The sequence below is a fragment of the Argiope bruennichi genome, chromosome 6 (assembly GCF_947563725.1).
Source record: "Argiope bruennichi chromosome 6, qqArgBrue1.1, whole genome shotgun sequence".
Taxonomy (NCBI): Eukaryota; Metazoa; Arthropoda; class Arachnida; order Araneae; family Araneidae; genus Argiope; species Argiope bruennichi.
In genome coordinates this window covers 17452222-17473700 of record NC_079156.1, presented here as the reverse complement: position 1 = coordinate 17473700, position 21479 = coordinate 17452222, and the positions used below count along the sequence as shown (strand labels likewise).

The 21479-nt window shown below is 30.3% G+C and overlaps 1 protein-coding gene across 3 annotated transcripts in view; it reads right to left on the bottom strand.

Moving 5' to 3' along the window:
• The window catches only part of LOC129973012 (tropomyosin-like), a 90223-nt gene that overhangs the window by 10584 nt on the left and 58160 nt on the right, over positions 1 to 21479 (bottom strand). For all 3 annotated transcript variants that reach the window (XM_056087358.1, XM_056087357.1, XM_056087359.1), the window contains 2 exons: positions 2059 to 2192; positions 552 to 669 (listed from right to left, as the gene is read on the bottom strand). In XM_056087358.1, the coding sequence (XP_055943333.1) occupies positions 552 to 669; positions 2059 to 2192 (252 nt within the window). The remainder of the gene's footprint in view (positions 1 to 551; positions 670 to 2058; positions 2193 to 21479) is intronic.

The window sequence follows — 21479 nt, the reverse complement described above, 5'->3', positions numbered from 1 at the left end:
AAGTCAATTTTTAAATAGTTTTAAAAATGAAAGCAATAAAAAAATATCCAAACAAATTACTAACATAAATAAATATATCATGCAGAATTATTTCTGCAAAAAAAATTTGTGTTAGTGTTAGTCATGATGGATGCTTATAACAAAGCAAACACATTAACCTCACTTGAATCCAATTATACACACTGGAGAAGCAGAAATGGCTGAAATAAGATTACTTTATTTAAGATAACTTCAAATACATGAACTGCATGAAAAAAAAAAAAATTAGAAAAAAATTCAATGAACATAAAATGCAAATAAAATAAATAATAATTTATACATAAAGAAAAATATTAACCAAAAAATGAATGAATGATAAATGCATTACTTAATGAATGCATGTCAAAGAACAATCACTTTCAATATTTTTAAACAAATTAATCATTCTGAAGTAAACTAATAAAAGCAACATTAAAAAGATTCTAGATTTTTCTTAAAGCAAAATAAAATAATTATTGAGCATTCTTAAGTAATATAATATCAATATTAATGTGTCAAATAGGAGACCTTACCTCCTCATATTTTTTGTCAGATTCCTCGGCAATTAATCTGGCTTGACCTAATTGAGTTTCAAGGAGAGATATTCTATCGTCTTCCATATTTGTACGATTTTCCAATGCTTTACGAATACTAAAATTGAAAAGGAGTATATAAATGATTTGTGACAACACAAACAAATTATTAAACAAATGAATAAAATAATACTATGTATTCTCATTGATTACTTAAAAGAATACAACAATATAAAATCCTTTTTATATATATAATAGGATTAATGATTTGGGTGCATTTGCATATCACAATGTTATGCAATTGTTTGATTTTAATTTTTCTGCAATACAAATTGCCTTAAATTAACTCAATATCATGTAGAAGCATATAACATGAATAATATTAAATAAATGGATTCAACTGCTTTTAAATGTCAAAAATAAATAAATGTGCTTTAAATGCATTTTTTTTTTTTTCAAATAAATGAATACCTAAAGGATTAGAGCCATTGAAGAGAATCATAATCTAATCTAATTCTGATTGTCAAAGTGCAATTAAGTCAACGTGCCTTACATTCTGGCAATCATCAAAGACAACTCATGTTTAATTATTCTGTATTGTAGTAGCCAATAATTGTACAAATATTCACTACAAAAAAAAATACAAATGTATAAATTGATTTTTTTTTTTTTTTTTTAATGTTTGGCATTGTAGATGTATAGTTTTATCTGTAGTTAGAAGGTTAAATATATATCATTAATTTTGTAATTAAAGCTAATTCAACAATGACAAAAGGAAATATAATTTTTTTTCATCAGTTCCTATACATCAAATCAAATTTTAATTACTCCAAGCAATCTCTAAATATAAGAGATATCAATAAAAGAAGCACTTTGAACTTTTTAAAGTGATATTTTATTTATACTGAATTCACAAACAGAAACAACTTTTTTTTTCCCCCCTTTCTTTCACAATATAAAGTTTTCTGTTTATCTTTAGAAGTTAACAAAACCCAGAATTGTTCAGCCAAGCAATTTGGAAGACAAATTAATAACAGAATAATACAAATGGGAATTTTTTATATTCTAATGAAAATTCTTTAACATATTCAATACTGCTTAGCAGACAGTTACTTTAAATTATTAATTCAAAATTAATGTAAATACATTATGAATATAATACTCAAACAAGATATATGAATAAAGAAATTAAAAAGTAATTGAAAATAATTCATAACATTCAGTGGAAAATATATTAGTGATTCAATAATGAAACCACCTTATATTATTATATTATATTATATATATATATGCATGCTGTTTTTTAGGATTTAATCTAATTCAGTGAATGGCTATTAGAAACAGCATAGCATCTTTACTGATGCGAAAATGAGTTAAAATTTAGTGGCTTGCATGATTTTAAGTTACCCTCCTCCCTCTTTTAAATCTTTAAATATTCCTTTTTTAAATATCATATAGGATTTGTGGTTAATATTATATAATATATAAAATCAAAGTTGTTTCTTACCGTTCACTTTCATCGGCAGCTTGGGAAGCTTCTTCTAATTTCTGAGTGGCAATTTTTAATCTTTCTTCAGAACGTTCTAAATCTTCTTCCAACAATTGAATTCGCCTATTGAGAGCAGCTACTTCACTTTCAGACTGCAAAAGAACAAATTACCAATTAAGTACATTCTAGAAATTTGCCACAAGGATTCCATCAAATTTTTAACACTTAAAATATCAAGCTTTCATATGCAATACAAAATGCACTCTTTCAAATTTATGTTCTTAAAATGCCTTAAAACAACTAAACAGAATAATCAAATTTTTAAAAAACACTGCATTTGAGAGAGAATTTGCACTCAGTAAAATAGAAAAAAATTTCTTTCAGTTACTAAATTTTGCACTTAAATACTTTGGAGGTTAGTAATATAGACATCAAAGCAATTTTATTTTAATTTTTAATCAAGCAAAATTTATGTTTTTACTACCATAATTTAAAAAAAGAATAAAACTGATTTTAATATCTACTTAATCAAAAAAAAATCTCGGAATTTCAATAATTTTCATTATTTTTTTTTCCATAAATTTACACAGTGGAATTCAAACTATTTCACTGTATATTTAATTATACGATTTTCCTTCATTGCTGGAAGATATGGAAGGAAGACTCCAACTAGCTGCGTAGTTTATGTGCAGAATCAGAGAGCGAAATTACAATAGTAAGAAAGAAAGGGAATTTTTTTTTTAAAAAAATGTGAAATAGATTATCGAAACACATGTTTTTAATGGTATTATAATGTCATGGGACACACTCCATCAAAAAGGATCTTATTTAAATACATATTCACAAAATTTTAAAGTATAAATGAACTAACTGGGTTTTGAATGCAGCTAGTATTCTAATTGGATGAAAAATGTACAAAAAGAAGAAGAAAAATAGTAAAAGTACGGAAGAAAGCTGAAGTCTTTCTATTCTACCTTCAAAAATTTTTAAAAGTTGTTCCTTAGCCTAATGACCAAATTTTTTGTGCTACAGTAGTAGTCAAATGACTTCGAGCTTTGAAATATATTTGACAGGCATCACTTATATACTTATTCTTAAGAGGATTTTGTTTTGAGTCTATAGTCCTCTGATTCTGAATCTTTATCACTGTGTCACTACAACTCCTTTGAATCGATAGATCCCTTCCCATCATCTTAATATTTAAAAAGAATTACTTATAATGTATTAAATTTACATATTTAGTTAAATTAACTTAGTAAGTATGAATATGTTTTATTGAAATAATTGTCCCAATTTTTACGACAGACTTTTTAGACATTATATACAATAATCAATATTCTTTCACCTTAATGCAGAAGTGAACAGTTTTTTAATGCATTCAAAATTATTGGGCTGAAAGAAACAAAATTTTTAATAGAACAGGCCCTTCCCACACTCCTTACTTCTAAGGATGAATACGAATAAAATTAGTAATGTCTAATCCATACAAATATTTGCAACTGGTACATTTCATAAATTTCATCAACACGAATGGAATACACAAGAAACATTAATATAAATGATATTTGTATTACATTATCATCAATCAATAAGTTTATAGAAACATTTCTGCAATTTGTATTTCATTTATATTGAGATTTTAAAATTATTTTGATTAAAAACACACAATCAATGTATTCTTAAAATAAAAAATAATCTTTAGAAAAAAATTTCAAACATGGAGACATGATTAAAATTCCCGATTCCGAATATTAAATTACATGCATAAATGGCAAAGTAAATTTACACTTTTTATTTTCTCATGAAGTATAAAAGAAGTAAAAAGTGTAAAATTGTGGATTTTGTGTACTTGCAGATTTTTATCAAAATTTTAGTAAAATCTTTTCAGAGAAGGTCTGTCTGGCTATTCGAATATAAGTTGGCTATTCGAATATAAGTTGGATATTCGAATATAAGTTGGATATTCGAATATAAGTTAACATGATAATTACAACTGAAGAGAACTAGATAGATAAAATTCAATACACATATTTAATATCTATATTGTAGACACCTATCAAATTTTGAGCCAAAACCAATAACGGGTTGACAGTCTATCGGTCAGTATTTTCAGAACCATGTAAACGCGCTAATTCAAAGAGGCAATGATTTAAATATATCAAATTCGATATGGGATTTTGGAACTACAAGTCCAGTTTTGTATCAAATCGTCGTTTCAATTGATTGAGAGAAACAAGTATAAAACATAAATTCGATTTTCGGATACTATTATCCGCATATTTGAGATTAATCGCAAAAGAATTTCCCAACGAACACATGATAGATTCAGTATATATGGTAAATTCAAGCCGAAGATTAATATTTCGTAACTGTTGTACATCAGTACCATGGAAAGTGTTATCTACCCTACCCAAGATCCGCAATTTCTAGCGGGGATTGGAGGTTAACACCTCTCACAGAGAGTGTGCGAGAAAGTTTTGGGGAGACCATTCTCGCTAGCTCAGAACACCGTCGGCATATGCTGCTGGGGCATAACCATCTAAGTAAAGGAGAGGCGGGAGTAATCAAGTGCAAAAGTTTTGTTGCGTGGTCAGCTACTTCGTGATTCCAGATTTGCTAAGAGAAACGTGCAATATCATCCAAAACACAGCAGCTACTTTTTAATGAAAAAAGTCTAGGAACATCTGCTTTCGCATTCGTTCCGAAACGTAATCATCGGGCCAAAGTGCAACATTGATTTATTTACAATGTGATCACGGCTGAGTAGGGTGTATATAAACAGCAGCGTGACTGCTTTGGGAGAGATGCCAAATTCGATTCTTGTACAACGTGACCTTGATTAAGTGTTTTATCTATATCGCAATATATCCTATCAAGGTATTTTTTGAAGACAGTTGTATAATCAAAACGCAACACTGAAAATCAATGAGTCATTATCTATGGTAGCAATTTGCAACCAATTTTTCAAATTTTTGAAAGAAAAAAAATCATATTAGCATAAAATGATGCACTGAAGAGGGCAAGTAAGACGAGCAGACAAGACTTACCATACACGGATTTCTTCAAAATATTATTGTAGTCTGCAATTTTGATATAATAGAAACAAACAAGCTTTCATAATTACCCACTCATTTCGTTGAGTGAGTCATCGTATTCACATGCCGGCAGACAATTTCAATTATAAGCCGCCTTTGGTGATCCGTTTACTCGCCCAAACTACTGCCTTTTTGAATATTAGATGCATACGAAGAGCATTTTTTTAAAATAAATTATATAAATGCATTTAAAAAAATTAATTAAATCATTTCACTGCCACTTGAAAATTTTACTACGGCGATATGAAAAACAACAGCAACTAAACGCAATATAGCTTATTATGGTAAATGGCGCGCCAGAAATAAAATACACAGCGGGAACTGTTAAGAACTTCCTGGCAACACAAGTGTTTAACAGCGACCTTCAAAGCTCGCATCAGGAAGCAAATAATTTAAATCAAGCAGCTAAAAAGAGAACAGAAATGCTTTTTTTTTTTTTTTTCCTCCAATACCTAAACAACACAATTTTCTTTAATACTTCTGTAATAAAAATGTAGCAGTCTTTGGCAGCTAAGTTTATAAATTACTCTCTCAAGATGTTCAATATAAATAAATGATTTCCAAAATAACACAGCAGAAATTAGATAAGAATTAATTATACTGACCTCATTAGAATAACAACACGAATAAAAAAAATTAAACCTGAGGAAATTATCACCCAAAACATTTCTCGTATCCTCCCTAATAAAGGTAAATTTGTATTTTAGACGCATTTTTCCCAACTGATTGATACCAAAATTAAACACAGAATTGCAATCACAAAATCACATTCCAATTTTGATATAATTAAGTCATTAAATTTGAATTATCACACTTATATCCTTTTTTTTTTAAAGTACAGACCAACAGACATTCAAGTTTACTAGATTTGGCTCAAAATTTAAAAGGTGTTATACAAAATAAATGTTAAATCAGTGTATTGAATTTTATCCATCTAGCACTCTGTTTTGTAGTTATCTTTTAACTTACATTCGAACAGACAATCTTCTTCTGAGAGAGAGACAAAATTTGATAAAAAATCTACAAATTTGGTAATTTAATCCATCTATAGTTCAAAGCGTTTTTGAGTTATCATTGTCACAGACATACATTTTCCAAAAACGTGCTTTTCGAATTTAGAGATATTTAAAATTCGGAAATTCATAATTTTTTTTTTTTTTTTACTTTTTTGATACTTCTCATATACGAAGAAGTAAAGGGATTTTACGATGGGCAGCTAACTGCATGACATCTCTTGGCAAAGCAAAATCTCATACACCCTTGGCCAATATATATTTATATTTACAGCAAAACATACCCACAGCTAAAAGTATAAAATATATATATATATTTTAATTGCATATTTAACGAAGTATTTAAACTGTACGAAAAGAAATATATATATATTTTTCGGCAAGCCTTTAATTTAAATATAATAATACATTTAAATACATTTTGCAATTCAATAAATATAATGGTAGACAGAAATCCGATCAAAGATGATCATCGTTTAATGGACAAGCACACCATTGTTCTAACACCCCTAAGTGATCACAGAATAGTAAAACTGGCATTGATTTTACGAAAGACAAACTTAGGAATATATACATTCGAACAAATAACGAGCAAATACTGTACGAAAACAGGATATTTAAAGTATTCTCTTTTTAACTGTTTCATAATATTTCAGATTTAGCACTCAAAAATGTATATTGTACAAAGAATGCGCCAATTATAAAATATCTACAAAAATTTCAAGTCTTAATTTAATAGTGTCGAAGAATTTAAAAAAAAATCATAAATCGTATGATTGTGTGTGAAAACATGATTCTATACTACTCGTTACAATCCAATACGCGCATCTTCTTGTAATGATGCCCGTATCAAATCACTTTCATCACTAGAAGATATGATTTATTTTTGGAATATATTATATATTTTATATTGGAATATTGAAATTAGTTGTGATACGTAAATTCATTATATACCATGAATACGTATTAGTGTACGTAAGATTACGCATTGTATTAGTGTACATAAACACACTGATACATTACAACGACACCCTTGGAATACATATAACGCATTAAAAAATCGCATAAAAAAGTACCGCACAAAAACAGGTTTGACAATATATAAAGAAAATGTATGGTTTCCTTTATCCGTCAGTTTGACGTGTGTCCGTAGAAATGGGTATATAAGCTAAGTCCACAAATCGCTAATAAAAGAATTTTGCCCATTTACAGCACTATAAAGTACAATAAACTAGTTAATGATGAAATTTACTCTTCAAATGGTTTCCGAAGAAATGAAAAATCACTTTTGATTCATTTTGTTCACGTACAAAACGAATGCTTCCAGGAGTCCTCTCGTGCGTAACTTAAAACCCACACCCACGGTTCTGAATACAAAATTCCATTAGATAACTTTTCCCTTCCATGCAGGCAAGCAGCTGCAGAGGTCATCCAGCGAGAACTATCGGCCGATCCTTTACACAGCGAGCAGATACCCTACAAATACGCAACGGAAGGATTCCGAGGTCTAAAAAAAGTTTGCGAAATGAAACGCGGAAATTACGTAAGCTGATAAATAAAAATCATACGCAGAGCGTCCTCAAGTCTTTCGAATTTATGTCGAAAAAACAAAAGTTAACGTTTCGTTAAGAAATGTTTTCATAATATTAAGAGAAAGATTAATCAGTGGGGTATTCTCCCCGAAAGTTTCCCACACACCCTATAAAAAGTTATACTGAGGAACGCCTAATATGGCAGTGGCATATAGTAGTTTCGAGATTTTAACCTTTGGCGCGAATTTAGCATCCTAACTAAACCTTAGTGAGTTATATTATTATCATTTTGGCGATTAATCCCTGTTTGAAGTTAATAGTATTCGAATACCAAATTTGTGTTTTAGACGCGTTTTTCTCAACCGATTGAAAGAAAAATTTAGCACAGAAGTACAGTTGAAGTCCCAAAATCACATACCAAATCTCATATACTTCCGTCATTGCGTTTTTGTGTTGTGTTTAATATGTTTCTGCAAATATAGATCGACAGATGATCAACTTTTTGTTGGATTCGGCTCAAAACTTAATCGGAGTCTACACAACCGATGAATCTGTGTACCGAATTTTATCCATCTAACTCTCTTCATTTTTGTAGTTACTGTTGTAACTTCGAACCCAGAATCGAACAACCTAGACTTCCTCAAAATTTGATTAGAAATCTACAAATTTAGTATAAAAACACCATAACAAATTTCACCATCGAGCTTAAAGCTTTGAGTTACCTTTGTTACGTATAGAGAGACAAAGTACATAACGACAAAATTGTTTTGGGAGATTCGACAAAATCTGAAGTTCGAATTCTTTTTGGCAAATACAATATTTCATACTTTGCATACTAGGAAGTAAAAAGTAATTCTAAATTAATTATAAGTTCTTACAATTGTGGAAAAATAATGCAATTGTTCTGCTTTTATGGAATTCATTTAATAATTTCAGGATATCATATCGACAGCGAAGTAAATTTCGCAATAAAAAGAAAAAGCAAAATCTTTCCCCGAGTGACCTGCGATGAACTGTTGTTCGGATTCTTAAATGGTAACGATCCAATAACAGATCACGTACGTTAATTTAACGTGAAGCCTATTCTGAAATGTATCCGCAATTTCAAAATTAGAAATCGCGGATATACACCAGATTATAATCTTCATTGAAAAACACTCCATTAAATTTTTACAAACATATTTCACTGATTTTTTTTAATGCCCTAAATTTATCACAGTCTTCCATCCCCCCCCCCCAATTTATTTACGTACTATCCACCATTTTCGACCAGCAAATTTTCAATAAACGGTTATGTTGAATATTATTCAGATTTCTACAGCATTCATAATTTGATATTCACAGCTCCCTCAATAAACTTCAAAATGTGAAAGACATAATACATTAAAAGCCTTATAACCAGTTAATTTATTGTGTACAAGAATCTTATTAGTCAAGCCATGTGATATCACATCAACATAAACATAATTCGCATCATCTAACCGCATGTCATCTGCTGTTGCTTCACTTTCTCACTTCTGACGTAAAATGCGCAGTTGATTGTAACAAAATTTATTCGCCAAACAGCATGCTAGCTGAATATAAACATGTTGATAAAAAAATTTAATACAATATAATCTTTCTGCATACCGGATATATAATTTACAAGCGTCGAGTTTTTCCTAATAGATTATACAAAACAGTTTGATAAAAGAAAGAATTCGACACTGTCAAATTGCATACAAAATAATCTATCTTTTAACTTTCTACAATGGAAGAAAAACATGCGATCAAATATTGTAAAAACTAGGAAAACGGTTTTTATTTTCCCTACAACAATAAAAAGTATTGTTGAAAACTACACGCGAAAAATAATTTGAAAAAACGCTATAATACAATAAAAATTTGCTCGTTATATAAATTGATTTTTTTTATATTAGGGATAATATTACATTTATATCACATTACATTATTTGAGTTAACAGATTACCTGCTTAAACGGTTTTAAAAATATTATAATAAAACTACTTATTAAATCGAAAATAGCATCAGAATACGTGAGCGGCTTTCATACACATATCCCTCCCAAATAATTGTCATATTGCTTAACTTTTGTATTCATTTACATACAACAGATCCACACAGAAATTATTCTGTGGTTAGAATATAATTGCTTTTCAAAAAAGTCATTCATCCAACTTATAAATCGTAAATCAATGGTTTATGGTTTGGCTCAAAATTTTTAAACCAAAAATCAAAGAAGAAAAATTGATAATTAACGGGAAAAAATTCTATTAAATGTAGGAATGTTTCGTGGAAGAAACTGAACAATCTATATTTGTTTAACATTTGAATGTGACGTACATTTTCACTCCAGCATAAGAATTCCCAACCCCCTTCTTCCTCCTCTCAGAATCCTAAATCTTCCTCAGGAGCTACAATTTATGCTAAGCAAACAACGACGCTGCTTGTAAAAACTAATAACATTAGAATAAAACAATTGCTATTTTTAATCACTTTAAGGTCCTTATCTCTACTGATTGACTGCAACTAAATCCGTCTCAAAACTATGTCACGGTTTAAGATTTGAATCAATCATGCAAAATAACAAATTGCAAATAAAAATTAACTAATACGATCTCCAAGTAGAAACTATTACTTTTTTGTGTCTATTTCAAAAGACATTATCCTCAAAATGTGCTACAGGCATGTGATATCTCATTCTAAATATCCAAAATTAATTTTTACAAAATAAAATGTTTAAACCAAAAGAAATAAGGAGGTTTAATATTGTTATATTAACGTCCCGTTTTAAAGCAACACTAGGGTTATTTCGGGACGGACCTCGTACTTTTGAACCGTGGCCAGATGATGAAGACGATACCTGAGCTGTCACCCTCTCCCCTCTCCAAACTTCCACACCAAACCATCGGGAGGACATCTGCCCCAACGGATTTAACGTGTACCTTACACGACGATTCTTCGGTAAAATCGAGCCTCGAATCTGAAACCTTCCGGTTCCGAAGCCGAGACATTACCAGCAGGCCATCGCGGCCTCCACAAATAAACAGGATGGACATGCAATGGAGTATTATTCTAAAAAATCAGAGGGGGGAAAAAAATGAAGAATTTTTTCAAATATAAAGGGAGGTGGAATATCGACTATTGCTGGATATTAATAAGAGGTTCGAAGTAAATTCGCCAGAAGGAAAGTGAAAAAGTTTTAAAAAAAAGAAAATGTTAACTATAAGGAATTATCTTATTCATAAACCGATTTAACATTTAAATCACAAAAGAGCTAGGATATAAAAGTAAAATAATTATAAGGAGATAAAAATATATCAAAATATCTTGCCTTTTTTTAAAAAAATCATTCCCCCTTAAAATATGACTTTTTTTAACAAAAGAATTATGCGATAGAAGGTGGAAGGGAGGAGGCGGATTTCATTTTTGAAATAAATACAAATTATTGATTTTTTAGACATGTGCTATTAAATATTAACGAACAATATTGTTTTCAAAGTTGGCGACTCATATTTCACAATTTAAATAGTTAAGATTAGTGTTTATTTTTAAAGATATGTGAGGGCTATCGTTTTAGGGCACAGCCATTGCGAATCACATGAAGAGGTTGAAAATTGTGACGACATATCCTCTCCAAACTTTTCTTTTATACGACACTAGCAAAACAATGCTTCCTCTTTTGACAGATTCGATGTGAATATAAATCCTATATATATGCTAATTTTCATCAGAAAAAGAAAACGGAAAAAATATTTGTTCTTCGCTGGACTATTAAGCGCTATGCCGCATATGTCCACCTCCAACCCCTCCGTTTATTGAGCGCTGATTTCATATAGTGCGATAGAAATTAGGTCGAGTAAGATATCCAACCTTCCACTTCAGCCTTTCCAAATCTGACAGGTGTTCGTACAGGTGACAGTACTTCAATACTGATGCGAACGAATTCTATATATTACAACAGAAAAAAAAAGGGGTGGAAGACACTATACTGTAAAGGGGGGAGGGAATTCCGCGTTCTTAAGAAGCTTTTTTGTTTGTTTGTTTTGAGAATATTTATACAGAATTACAGAGAAAATATAAAGGAAATTGCAGAGATCTAACATTAATGAAAGCTTTTTAAAAAGATTTGATAATCAATAAAAAAAAAAGTTAAAATGTTTATAAGACGGCAAGTATTTACACATATGACGTCGAATAAATAATTTTAGAAACATTTATCAAAAGAACTCGTGATTTAACATTTAGTCTAATTTATCCGAAGTGATTCCAGTCCTAATAGACAGAGATAAATGGAATTCTCTTTGATAGGAGAGAACAATAAGAATATTAACAAAACAAACAAATCTATGCATATTATAATTTGGGCACCATTAAATAAGCCACTGATGCACTGATAAGAGTACATAAAAAAAGGGTAGTGGTGCTCTCCAAAACTTCCTTGCATAATCTCAAATAAAAGTGAATGTTTTTTAGACGCGTTTTTCTCGACCGATTTAAACCAAAATCTCATCTAGAACTATAATTGCAGTTATAAAATTACATAACAAATTTGATATATATTTATGTCAGTGCATTTTTGAGTTATCGCGTTAACATTGCAGCTGAAAGTGAAGATCGGGCTCTTTATTGGATCCAAATTTCATCCATCTAGCTCTCTTCGTTTTATAATTATCAAATTAACGTACATTCACACAGTCGGATAGATAGATTTTGTTCAAAATTTGATAGAAATCTACAAATTGGTGTAAAGACCATATATCAAATTACATTCGTCTAGCTGAAAACGTTTTTAAGTTACACTTATCACAAATAGACAGACAGACATAATACCAAAAATAAGTTTTTCGAACTCATGGAGGTCTAAAACGCGAAGATTCGTTAATATCTTGAGTTCGAATTCTTTTGAAAATTACAATACTTTTTTACATACTTTGTATACAAAAATTATCATTAATAATCAAAATAATAAAAAGGTGGAAAGTCTTGACAGAGCATGAGCACATCGGAACGAGCTGGACCGTCTCAGACAAAAATAATATTCAGGATGCTTCGAGAATCGGAAAGGCCCTGCCCTGATTCATAACAAAGTTAAGAACGCACGTAAGAGCACGCCAAAATAATTACCACCCATCCGCTCCAAATGGGAAGGTGGTGCATTTATTGGTTTTCCAGACTGCCAAAAATCACTCGCCGTGACTGACAAGCTCGCCTGCTCCAGTGAGACGTGTGCTCACAACAAACAAATGCAATTCAATTTAATGACAGAGAAGATTCATAAAACGGTCTTCACGGCAATAATAACTTAACAAAGACCAATTTCGGTTCGATACGGGAAAATTAAACAAAATTTTATCAGATCAGTGCCCAGAGTAAACTTGTAGCACTTCGTGTGTTTCTTAACGAGGTAAATGTAACAAATTGGCCAGTAGAGTACACGAAATTGTCGAATCATTTTCTTCTGCAGAAAATCTATGCTGGTGGTCTTATTTTTATTCCACTTCCGTCATATTTTAATATGTTATCACTCCTCAAGTATTTAATTTTTACGCATAAAGAAAACACTATAAATAAAATAAGATTAGAAAGAAAATCATACTGCCAAAGGTAATATATTTATGAACAGTTTGTTTCGAAAAACAGATACTAAATGCAATATAGGTTGTTAAATGGTGAAGAAACAGAATCACGTCATCGAAGTCAAAGCTATTGGAGAAAGAAGAGAAACCAAAGCTCCTGAAAAATGAAATCGGCGGGAATGGTCTCTCCAAAGCATACTTTGAATAAAGTTGAATTGTGTTTAAACGCATTTTTCGCAACCGATTGAAACCTAAATAAGACACGGAGCTACAACTGCAGTTACAAAATCGTACACCAAATCTGATATATTTAAGTCATCGTTTGTCTGTTTTTTGAGGGAGTGCCACCGCGTTTATATATTTCTGAAAGTACGGACCGATAGGCAATCAACCCCTTGTAGGATTTGGCTCAAAATTTAACAGGTATATCGACTATAGATATTAAATTTGAGTACCGAATCTTATACATCTAGCTCTCTTCGCTTTATAGTTATCCAATTAACTTATATTCGAACAGTCGCACACATAGATTTTCTCTGAACAAATTTTGCTCAAAATTTGATTGAAATTTTAAAAAATTGGTACCAAATTTCATCCGTCTAGCTCAACGGGTTTTTTTAAAAGTTATTTTTGTCACAGACAAATGTCAAAAGTTGATTTTCCTAAATCAGGGAGATCTAAAACGTGGAAATTCAACAAAATTTCCGAGTTCGATTCTTTTTTAGTTTATTTTTTAACGATTACAATACTTTATCTTTACTTCCTATACAAGAAAGTAATGAATCATCAAAAGCAGACGTTATATGACACGAATTATTCATCTTTTCACCACTGAATTTCCAGACAGGAAACATTTAAAATATATAATTTCAAATTCATACCATTTTGAAAATTACTTTTTTAAGCAAATATATCAATTTTTTAATAGGTGAAGAAATGCGTGAAGACCCCTTGAAAATATTTTCTGAATTTCCTATATACAAATCATACGCCAAGTACCGTAAAAAATATGGTACTGAGGTTACGATGATTCCATTTTTAGACCTTTTGACCTTGAATCAAATTTTAGAAAATCTTTTTGGTAATTTATCCATTAAAACAGAAACTCAAGGATGCAACAAGCTAGATAGACGAAATTTGGCATGTAGTCTTCACACCAAAATTGTAAATTATCAAATTTTGGATAAATTCTTTTCCACGGGAATTCTGCTTATACATCCCACACAGCACAGTTATGAGTTATGAACACGATAACTCAAAACCGTGATGGCTTAAATAAATTTGTTCGTTATGCCGAAGTTGCCTAATTCTGCTACTTTTTGGGTTCAAATCGGATAAAATTATAAGGTTCAAAATGTATACCCTATGTAATACAAAACAAGCTATACGCAAAAGTCAGGAATAAAATTTCCGATTTAAGTGATTTAAGCCCCCAAGTCGGTTACACACTTTTATCTTTTAAATGAATACCTGAAGCACTAATCATTCACCAACCATTTTTAAGACGACGCCATCAAAAAAACAAACAGCATGTCTTTTAAAAAGAAAACATGATTATAGGAACGATCCTAACAGTTTACATACTCAACGTGACACAGTAACCGCTCTTCATCTCCACTTCTCGCATCCACACGCAACACAAACATACTATCTGTCCACCTGACAGCATGTTCACTGCGTATCTGCACGTGTAAAATTTCCCCCCTCGAGCTCAAGAAAGACGATGGTTTCGCCAACGCCTGCTCGCAAAAGGAATCGACAGTCGGATCAAAGACATCTTTGTGCAAGGGCCCTTTTACTTATCTCGAGCATCGGACCATTTAAGGATCGGCTCTCTTCAGTCACTATCTCCCGCTCTCGACGGGAACGGACGATTCAAATGAGGCAAGAGCCTCTCGACGTCACAGACGGTTCATCACAGGCTGGAATAAAATGAAAGAAGAGCTTTCGTTTTTCACAGGATATAAAAGTTAAGATCTGATCAAGGTAAGAGCTAGTACAGTATCAACCTGGGATAAGCAAAAAAAAAAAAAAAAAGGAGTAATCGATAAGTCACTTTATTATCAATTCTTGGATAAACCTGCCCTCGATTTGCTCGTATATCAACAATAAAACGCTTTTTACTTTCTCTTTAACGATTACTTTCTTCTTTGTAGATTACATTACTTTCTCTTTAAGAGAAATCGTCAAAACTTCGACTTAAACAAGACATGAAAACACATTTTTGGAATTATGTGTTAGGATAACCGGAAAACAGATCGAGACTGACGGATGATATAATTGTAGATTTCTGCCAAATCTGGACGGAGGCAATAAACGGAAAGACTGTCTGTCCCTTTGCACATGGCAAACTTCAAAACGTAAATAGCAAGAAGAATAAAATGTGGCATAATTATATCAGAGTTGTAGATATATATCAGATTTTGAATCCAATCTTTTAAGGAGTTAAATCATCTATAGGTCTGCATATTTCCATGCCTATAAACGCTAAAACTCTAGCAATACAATCTAGATAGGTGAAATTTGGTGTGCGGCGGAGAAGGAGTTTCTTTCTCCTTTTTCTAAAATAGTATGTTTGTATCAAATGGTAGATCAGCCGAGGGAAAAAATAAAACATTCAAAATGCAATGGAACACGAATAAGATGCACGTCCCTTAAATTCGAGATATATGGTACCCGACTATATATATGCACTAATAAGCAGCATAACGACACCAAGAAGAAACTTTACGAAATGCTATTTTTCTGTAGAAAATACAGAAAAACTGATAAGAGAATATAAAAAGTCAGAAAATATAAAATTATATTTTAAAAAAATTAAATCCTGTATTACAAATGTGAAGAACTCCGAAATTTCAAAATTTAACTAGATCAACAAAGAATTCCAATTTATATAGCAACCAATTTTTTTAACAACCGATTGATTTTAAATCTTCCTATCTGTTTATTATTTTTTACAGCAATATGGATTGAATTTATAAAAAAGATGACAAGGCAATAAATACAGTGCCAAAAGCTGAACTGGAAATTATCAATTTTATATAATTATAAATATATACGAGAGACTCGAAATCGGGCGAACGCAGAGATCTTTCAGTACAATTGGGTATCCCAAATCCATTCAACCACGTGTCGCACCGTTAGTCCACACAACGACCTCAGCAGCCAGATTCCGGACCACAAACTATTCGAATCAAACAAGAAGAGAGGCGCAACACCGGTAACACCAGCTGGTTAGAGATGATTCAAAAATTTCGGAATGCATTCACGAGAACCTGTTTGTGGAAAGGTCCGAGTCTTCCCACCCACCCCGCTTTCCACCCCGACAGTGCATCGGCCCGAAAGAGGAGGCAGGTTAAAATATCGTTTGTGGCCTCTCTTCCGACCACCAGAAACGGGAAGCAACTTCTCCGAGTCAGGTTGCCCCTCACAAATCGCTTTATGAGAACCAACTATTAGAAATTCGGTTTTACTTTGAAATTCATATCTAACATGAATCGAGCGACAGGCGATATTTAGTAGGAGTTTTCTTTTTATTTTAAATTATTTATATAAATTCCAATATTGAAAAAAGATCGTTTGCAATACGGTCAACGATCTCCAAAAGATATTCTTAATCTGGCAATAAAAACATTGGTAGGTACGCAGCCTTAGGGTTTCCACTCAAATTGTAAAATCCAAATATAAAGGTACCTAACGATAAATACTTTAAAACATATGTTTCATTGAATATCTCCTAGCAATTCTTTAAAAAATTAATCTTTCATTAATAATATAAGATCTATTACATTTATTGAGTAAAATATTAAGGATAATCTTATTTATCTTTACTGATTTATTTGCAATGTTTGACAATATTATATTTTTCATAAATTAAAATTTATAACTTTTCTAAAAGTTAGCTTTGAGAAAAAAATTTGTTGCAACTGATATTCAAATTTTAATTTAAAACACAATTGAAACGCTATGAAGATTGTGTATTATTTTATCAATTTAAATAAAACAAATGCTATCCACCTCACCTCCAAAATAAACAACTAATAGATCTTCAAATTTTGCTAAAAAATACTATAGCACACAAGACAGATTTTAATGAAAGTGACGCAACAGTTAAATTATTAATTTTAAATTTATTGAAAAAAAGTTTTTTTTTTCTTCGCGCAAGGGCAGTGCTGCGATTCGTTTAGTAAACAACTTTAAACAGCCGAAAACATTGGAAAGCGAAATATTGAAAAAAGATTTATTTTATTTTAATGAATAATGCTTCTTTAATTTAAAAAAATGATTCAAAATTTAAGTACTTAGCTTTCACACTCAATGGAGATTCAAACTTTATTGATGTTGAAAATGGCTGCTTCTATATTGCATATTGTAAATCCATATTTAAGTTAAAAAACTATTTAATCACTCTTAAGTGGTATCATACTTTCAAAAATTAATAAAAATTTATATCGAAAAATTGCATTTTGAATGATATATTATTGAATTTTTTATAATTTGATGTAATTAATTCCCACCTCTATTCTGGGCGACGCATGCGTGATACAATTTTTGCATTTGATTTCCGAACCGGTCGATTGTGAGGGATCCGTTTAGACCGAATCGGTATTAAGTAAAAAAAAAAATATTTCAAATTTAAATTAACTGAGGTGATTTTTATCATGACATTTTATTAAAAAAACTTTACAAAACAACGTCGTTAAGCTTTTAATACGCATTCATTTAAAAGCAAAATTTGATGAGTATGCCGAAAATGTCGCTTTATTTTTTTTTTAAATATTAATTATAATTTAGGATGAAAGAAGGTTACAGGCTGTTTCTCCGGAATTTCGGCAATAATCTATTACAGAAGAGAGAGGCTTCTAAATTTAATTTCCTCCTGTACCCTTTGATGAATGTTCTTATTTCTAAAATAAAACATTAATCAAGAGGGTCAGGAAGTATCTATCGCCTATTGACATACCCACTCTCAATCATTCCTTCGAGAAGTTTTCGGTAATAATCTTCCGAGCTATCAAAAGGCTGAAAGGATTTGTTTGAACTTAACAACGTCTGTTGAATTTTTTTCCCCTTATTATTCCATTTTTTTAAATAATGATGTTAGTTCCAACAAAACAGAACAGAATTAAATTAATTTCATATTAACATTATGAAGTCTCCCAACTATTTTTCGTGATCAAATGAAGGGCAATTTCAAGATAAACGAGTGAATTTTATTTTTAAAAAAAAGGTTCAAATGAAGATGATATCATCTTATGCTATGAATTGTACAAAGCTTACAGTGATATTTGTTATTATACTTATGAAGAATAGAATATTTCAATAAGTTCTGAATTCATTAAAGGCATTAAGTATCTTATTGCTCTAACATTGACTGAATTCTTGGTACCCTTCATCTATTGCTATTCATTAGGATTTCGGACTATCAAAATTGATTCTTTTCACATTTTGAGAAAGCTAAGAACTGTAGCTCTTATTTTATCTTAAACCATTCTATTTTCTGTTTAACAATTTCGTTACGTAATTATCAACGTTACGCGTACCACAGGATGCTCGAGTTCATGGGTTAAAGAGTTGACTATCAATTGGTATAACTATTTGTGCCTAAATGGAACAACAATAAAAAGTTCCTGAAGGTACATAAGTAAAATTGTTAAGTGGTTTACACACCACAAATGCACTTCCGTGTCAAATTTTGGGCACCATCAGTCGCAGAAAAAAAAAGATACAAAAGTTGTACTCGATTTTCTAGAATATGTTACGAAGCTTAAAGTGTCATATTGTTTAAGTATACTCGAAAGTTGAGAGAAATAGGCTTCAAATATCTAGAAAAATTTTATCTTTAAGTTTACCGCCAACTAAAAAACATTTTACTAACATGATTCTCAAATCAGACTAGAATAGAATTCGCATTTTAACCTATAAAATGCAAATGAATACAAAAATCAAATATGAAAGGAGCAAGAAAATTATACTGTCACAGTTGTTACAGGAAGAACATATAAAACGATCTCCATTAATTTGGACTTGTAGAAAGAGGAGATGATAGTTGATAAAGTAACTTTATGAAGGTTAACCACCTTAAATAAACCATTCGGACCTGTAACGATCTTAACGAGACGATTCTAAATTAGGCCAAGCAACTCTCTGCGAGACGAGTTTGTTTTTTAATGTGCCATTAAAGACAAAGTTTTAAAAAACTTTTAAATATGCTTTTCAAAAAAATATATCCTTGTCTAAATTAAATAACAATAAATTATGATATTATTGTTTTCTTAGCAAATAAAAATATCAAAAAAATGTGTATAAGAAATTTAAGTTGTCTCGAATTTTATGACAGAACAGGTTTTTCTCAACTCTTGATATTAACTGGTTATATTAGGCTTTACTTTCAACATTTAAAAAAAAAACGCCTCTGGAATTTTAAAAGCAATTGTAGAAAATGTTATATTTAAAAACAATAATGGATAAAAGAAAGGGATACAATTTCTTTTAGCTAAATTATATATATATGCTTTCAAGTACAGCATGGGTATTTAAGGAAATTAATTTATGAAATTTAATATTAGTTTAAAAAAATTGAGTTAGCACCCAAATGGAAAGAATTCTAAAATCAATAACATTTGGACTGTTATGACCATTAAGTAGCTAAACTGGATAAAAAGATACTATGCACTGTCCATTAACAATTTCCGATAAAACTTTTCAAAAAAAAAGTATTCTTCATAATATTACGATTTTTTTTAATATATTGAATTAAATGAGAAAGTTCTCTTAAGTCACAATTAGCCGCCAAAATTTTTTTTTTAAATTCAAATAGCGGCATTACACAGGTAAAATTTGAAATATTCCCTACAGCATATATATAATATTCCATTATTCTGTTGAAAGTCATTCATAGAACTTTAAAATAAAACTTATCATTTATTATTACTGTTTTACTAAAAATTTCTTTATAGCAAGTTAACTGAGAACTCTGCAAAAATGCCAAAATCTTCTCTTCAAAGCAGTTTTTTCTTCACAGGGGTATTTTGAGACTGCATGATAGCTTTGCTTATTTCATCCTTATGAAAAAAAACTACAAAATTTTTGTAAGAACTACACAATAAAACTAGACGATGGTATTTTTAAACAATAAGAAACAGTAATGGCATAAAAAAGCAGTATGGGAAAAAAAAAAAGTGATGGTATGAAAAAAATAAGATGGTATTTGTAAATAAATACCAACATTTGTATCATAATTTTACAATAAAGCTAACAAAATTGGATAGCAAAATAAAAATTTCATGGACTTCCGATTTCATGATTCATTTGATTGCTTATGACTATTCATTATAATATTTTATTAACTGGAACAGTAATTAGCTTCTATTAATCCAATTTATTCACATGAAAACAAGCAAAATCACATGAGCCACTATTATCATAATCATTCTCTACAATATGTAGAGGCTAACTAATGCACAATATCTCTCGACTAAAAAATGAAATTACAAATTTCATACACATTTTTTGTTTTCCCACAAACACAAAAAATATTTCAATCATTAAGTAAATTATGTTTCTTTTTATCTTAAGACTACAATACTGATAACTTTTTGCTTTTAAAATGATAGAGCTTTGGAACATCTCATACCTACAGAAAATAAGCCACATAATAAAAGTGAATAAATTTTGAAGATACAACAGCTACGATTATTAAATAGGTCAAACCTTCTTTTCTACATCTTTAAAAATTAAAAATATTTAATTCAAATTTTTAACTACACATTTTATATATTAGAAGTTAGGAAGTAAAAAAAAAATTTCATTTTATAATTATAAAAACGATGATTTAACAGAGATTCATAATTTTTTCTATTAGTAACATTTTCAAAGAAGACTTTTGTCCTATTTGTCCAATTTTGAAAAATGCTAGTAATTTTTTTTTCTAAAATCGTGATTAAAAAGGAATTCTCATAAAACCAATTCTTTAGCAAATTAACTTGATTAACTTAACCAACCATTAATTTTCTTTTCTTCTAAAATATTGCATGGCAAAAGGTTAGAGCAAGAAAACCTAAAATTCAAAAAATACTGAATTGTATCAGACCAAAAGGCAAAATAAATATTAGAACCATTACAAGTATTAACAGCCAATATTTTTTGTACAAGTCCATTCAAACTCTTAGAACACAGTTAAAGAAAATACATGCCAATATAATAACTCCTTGTAGTAGA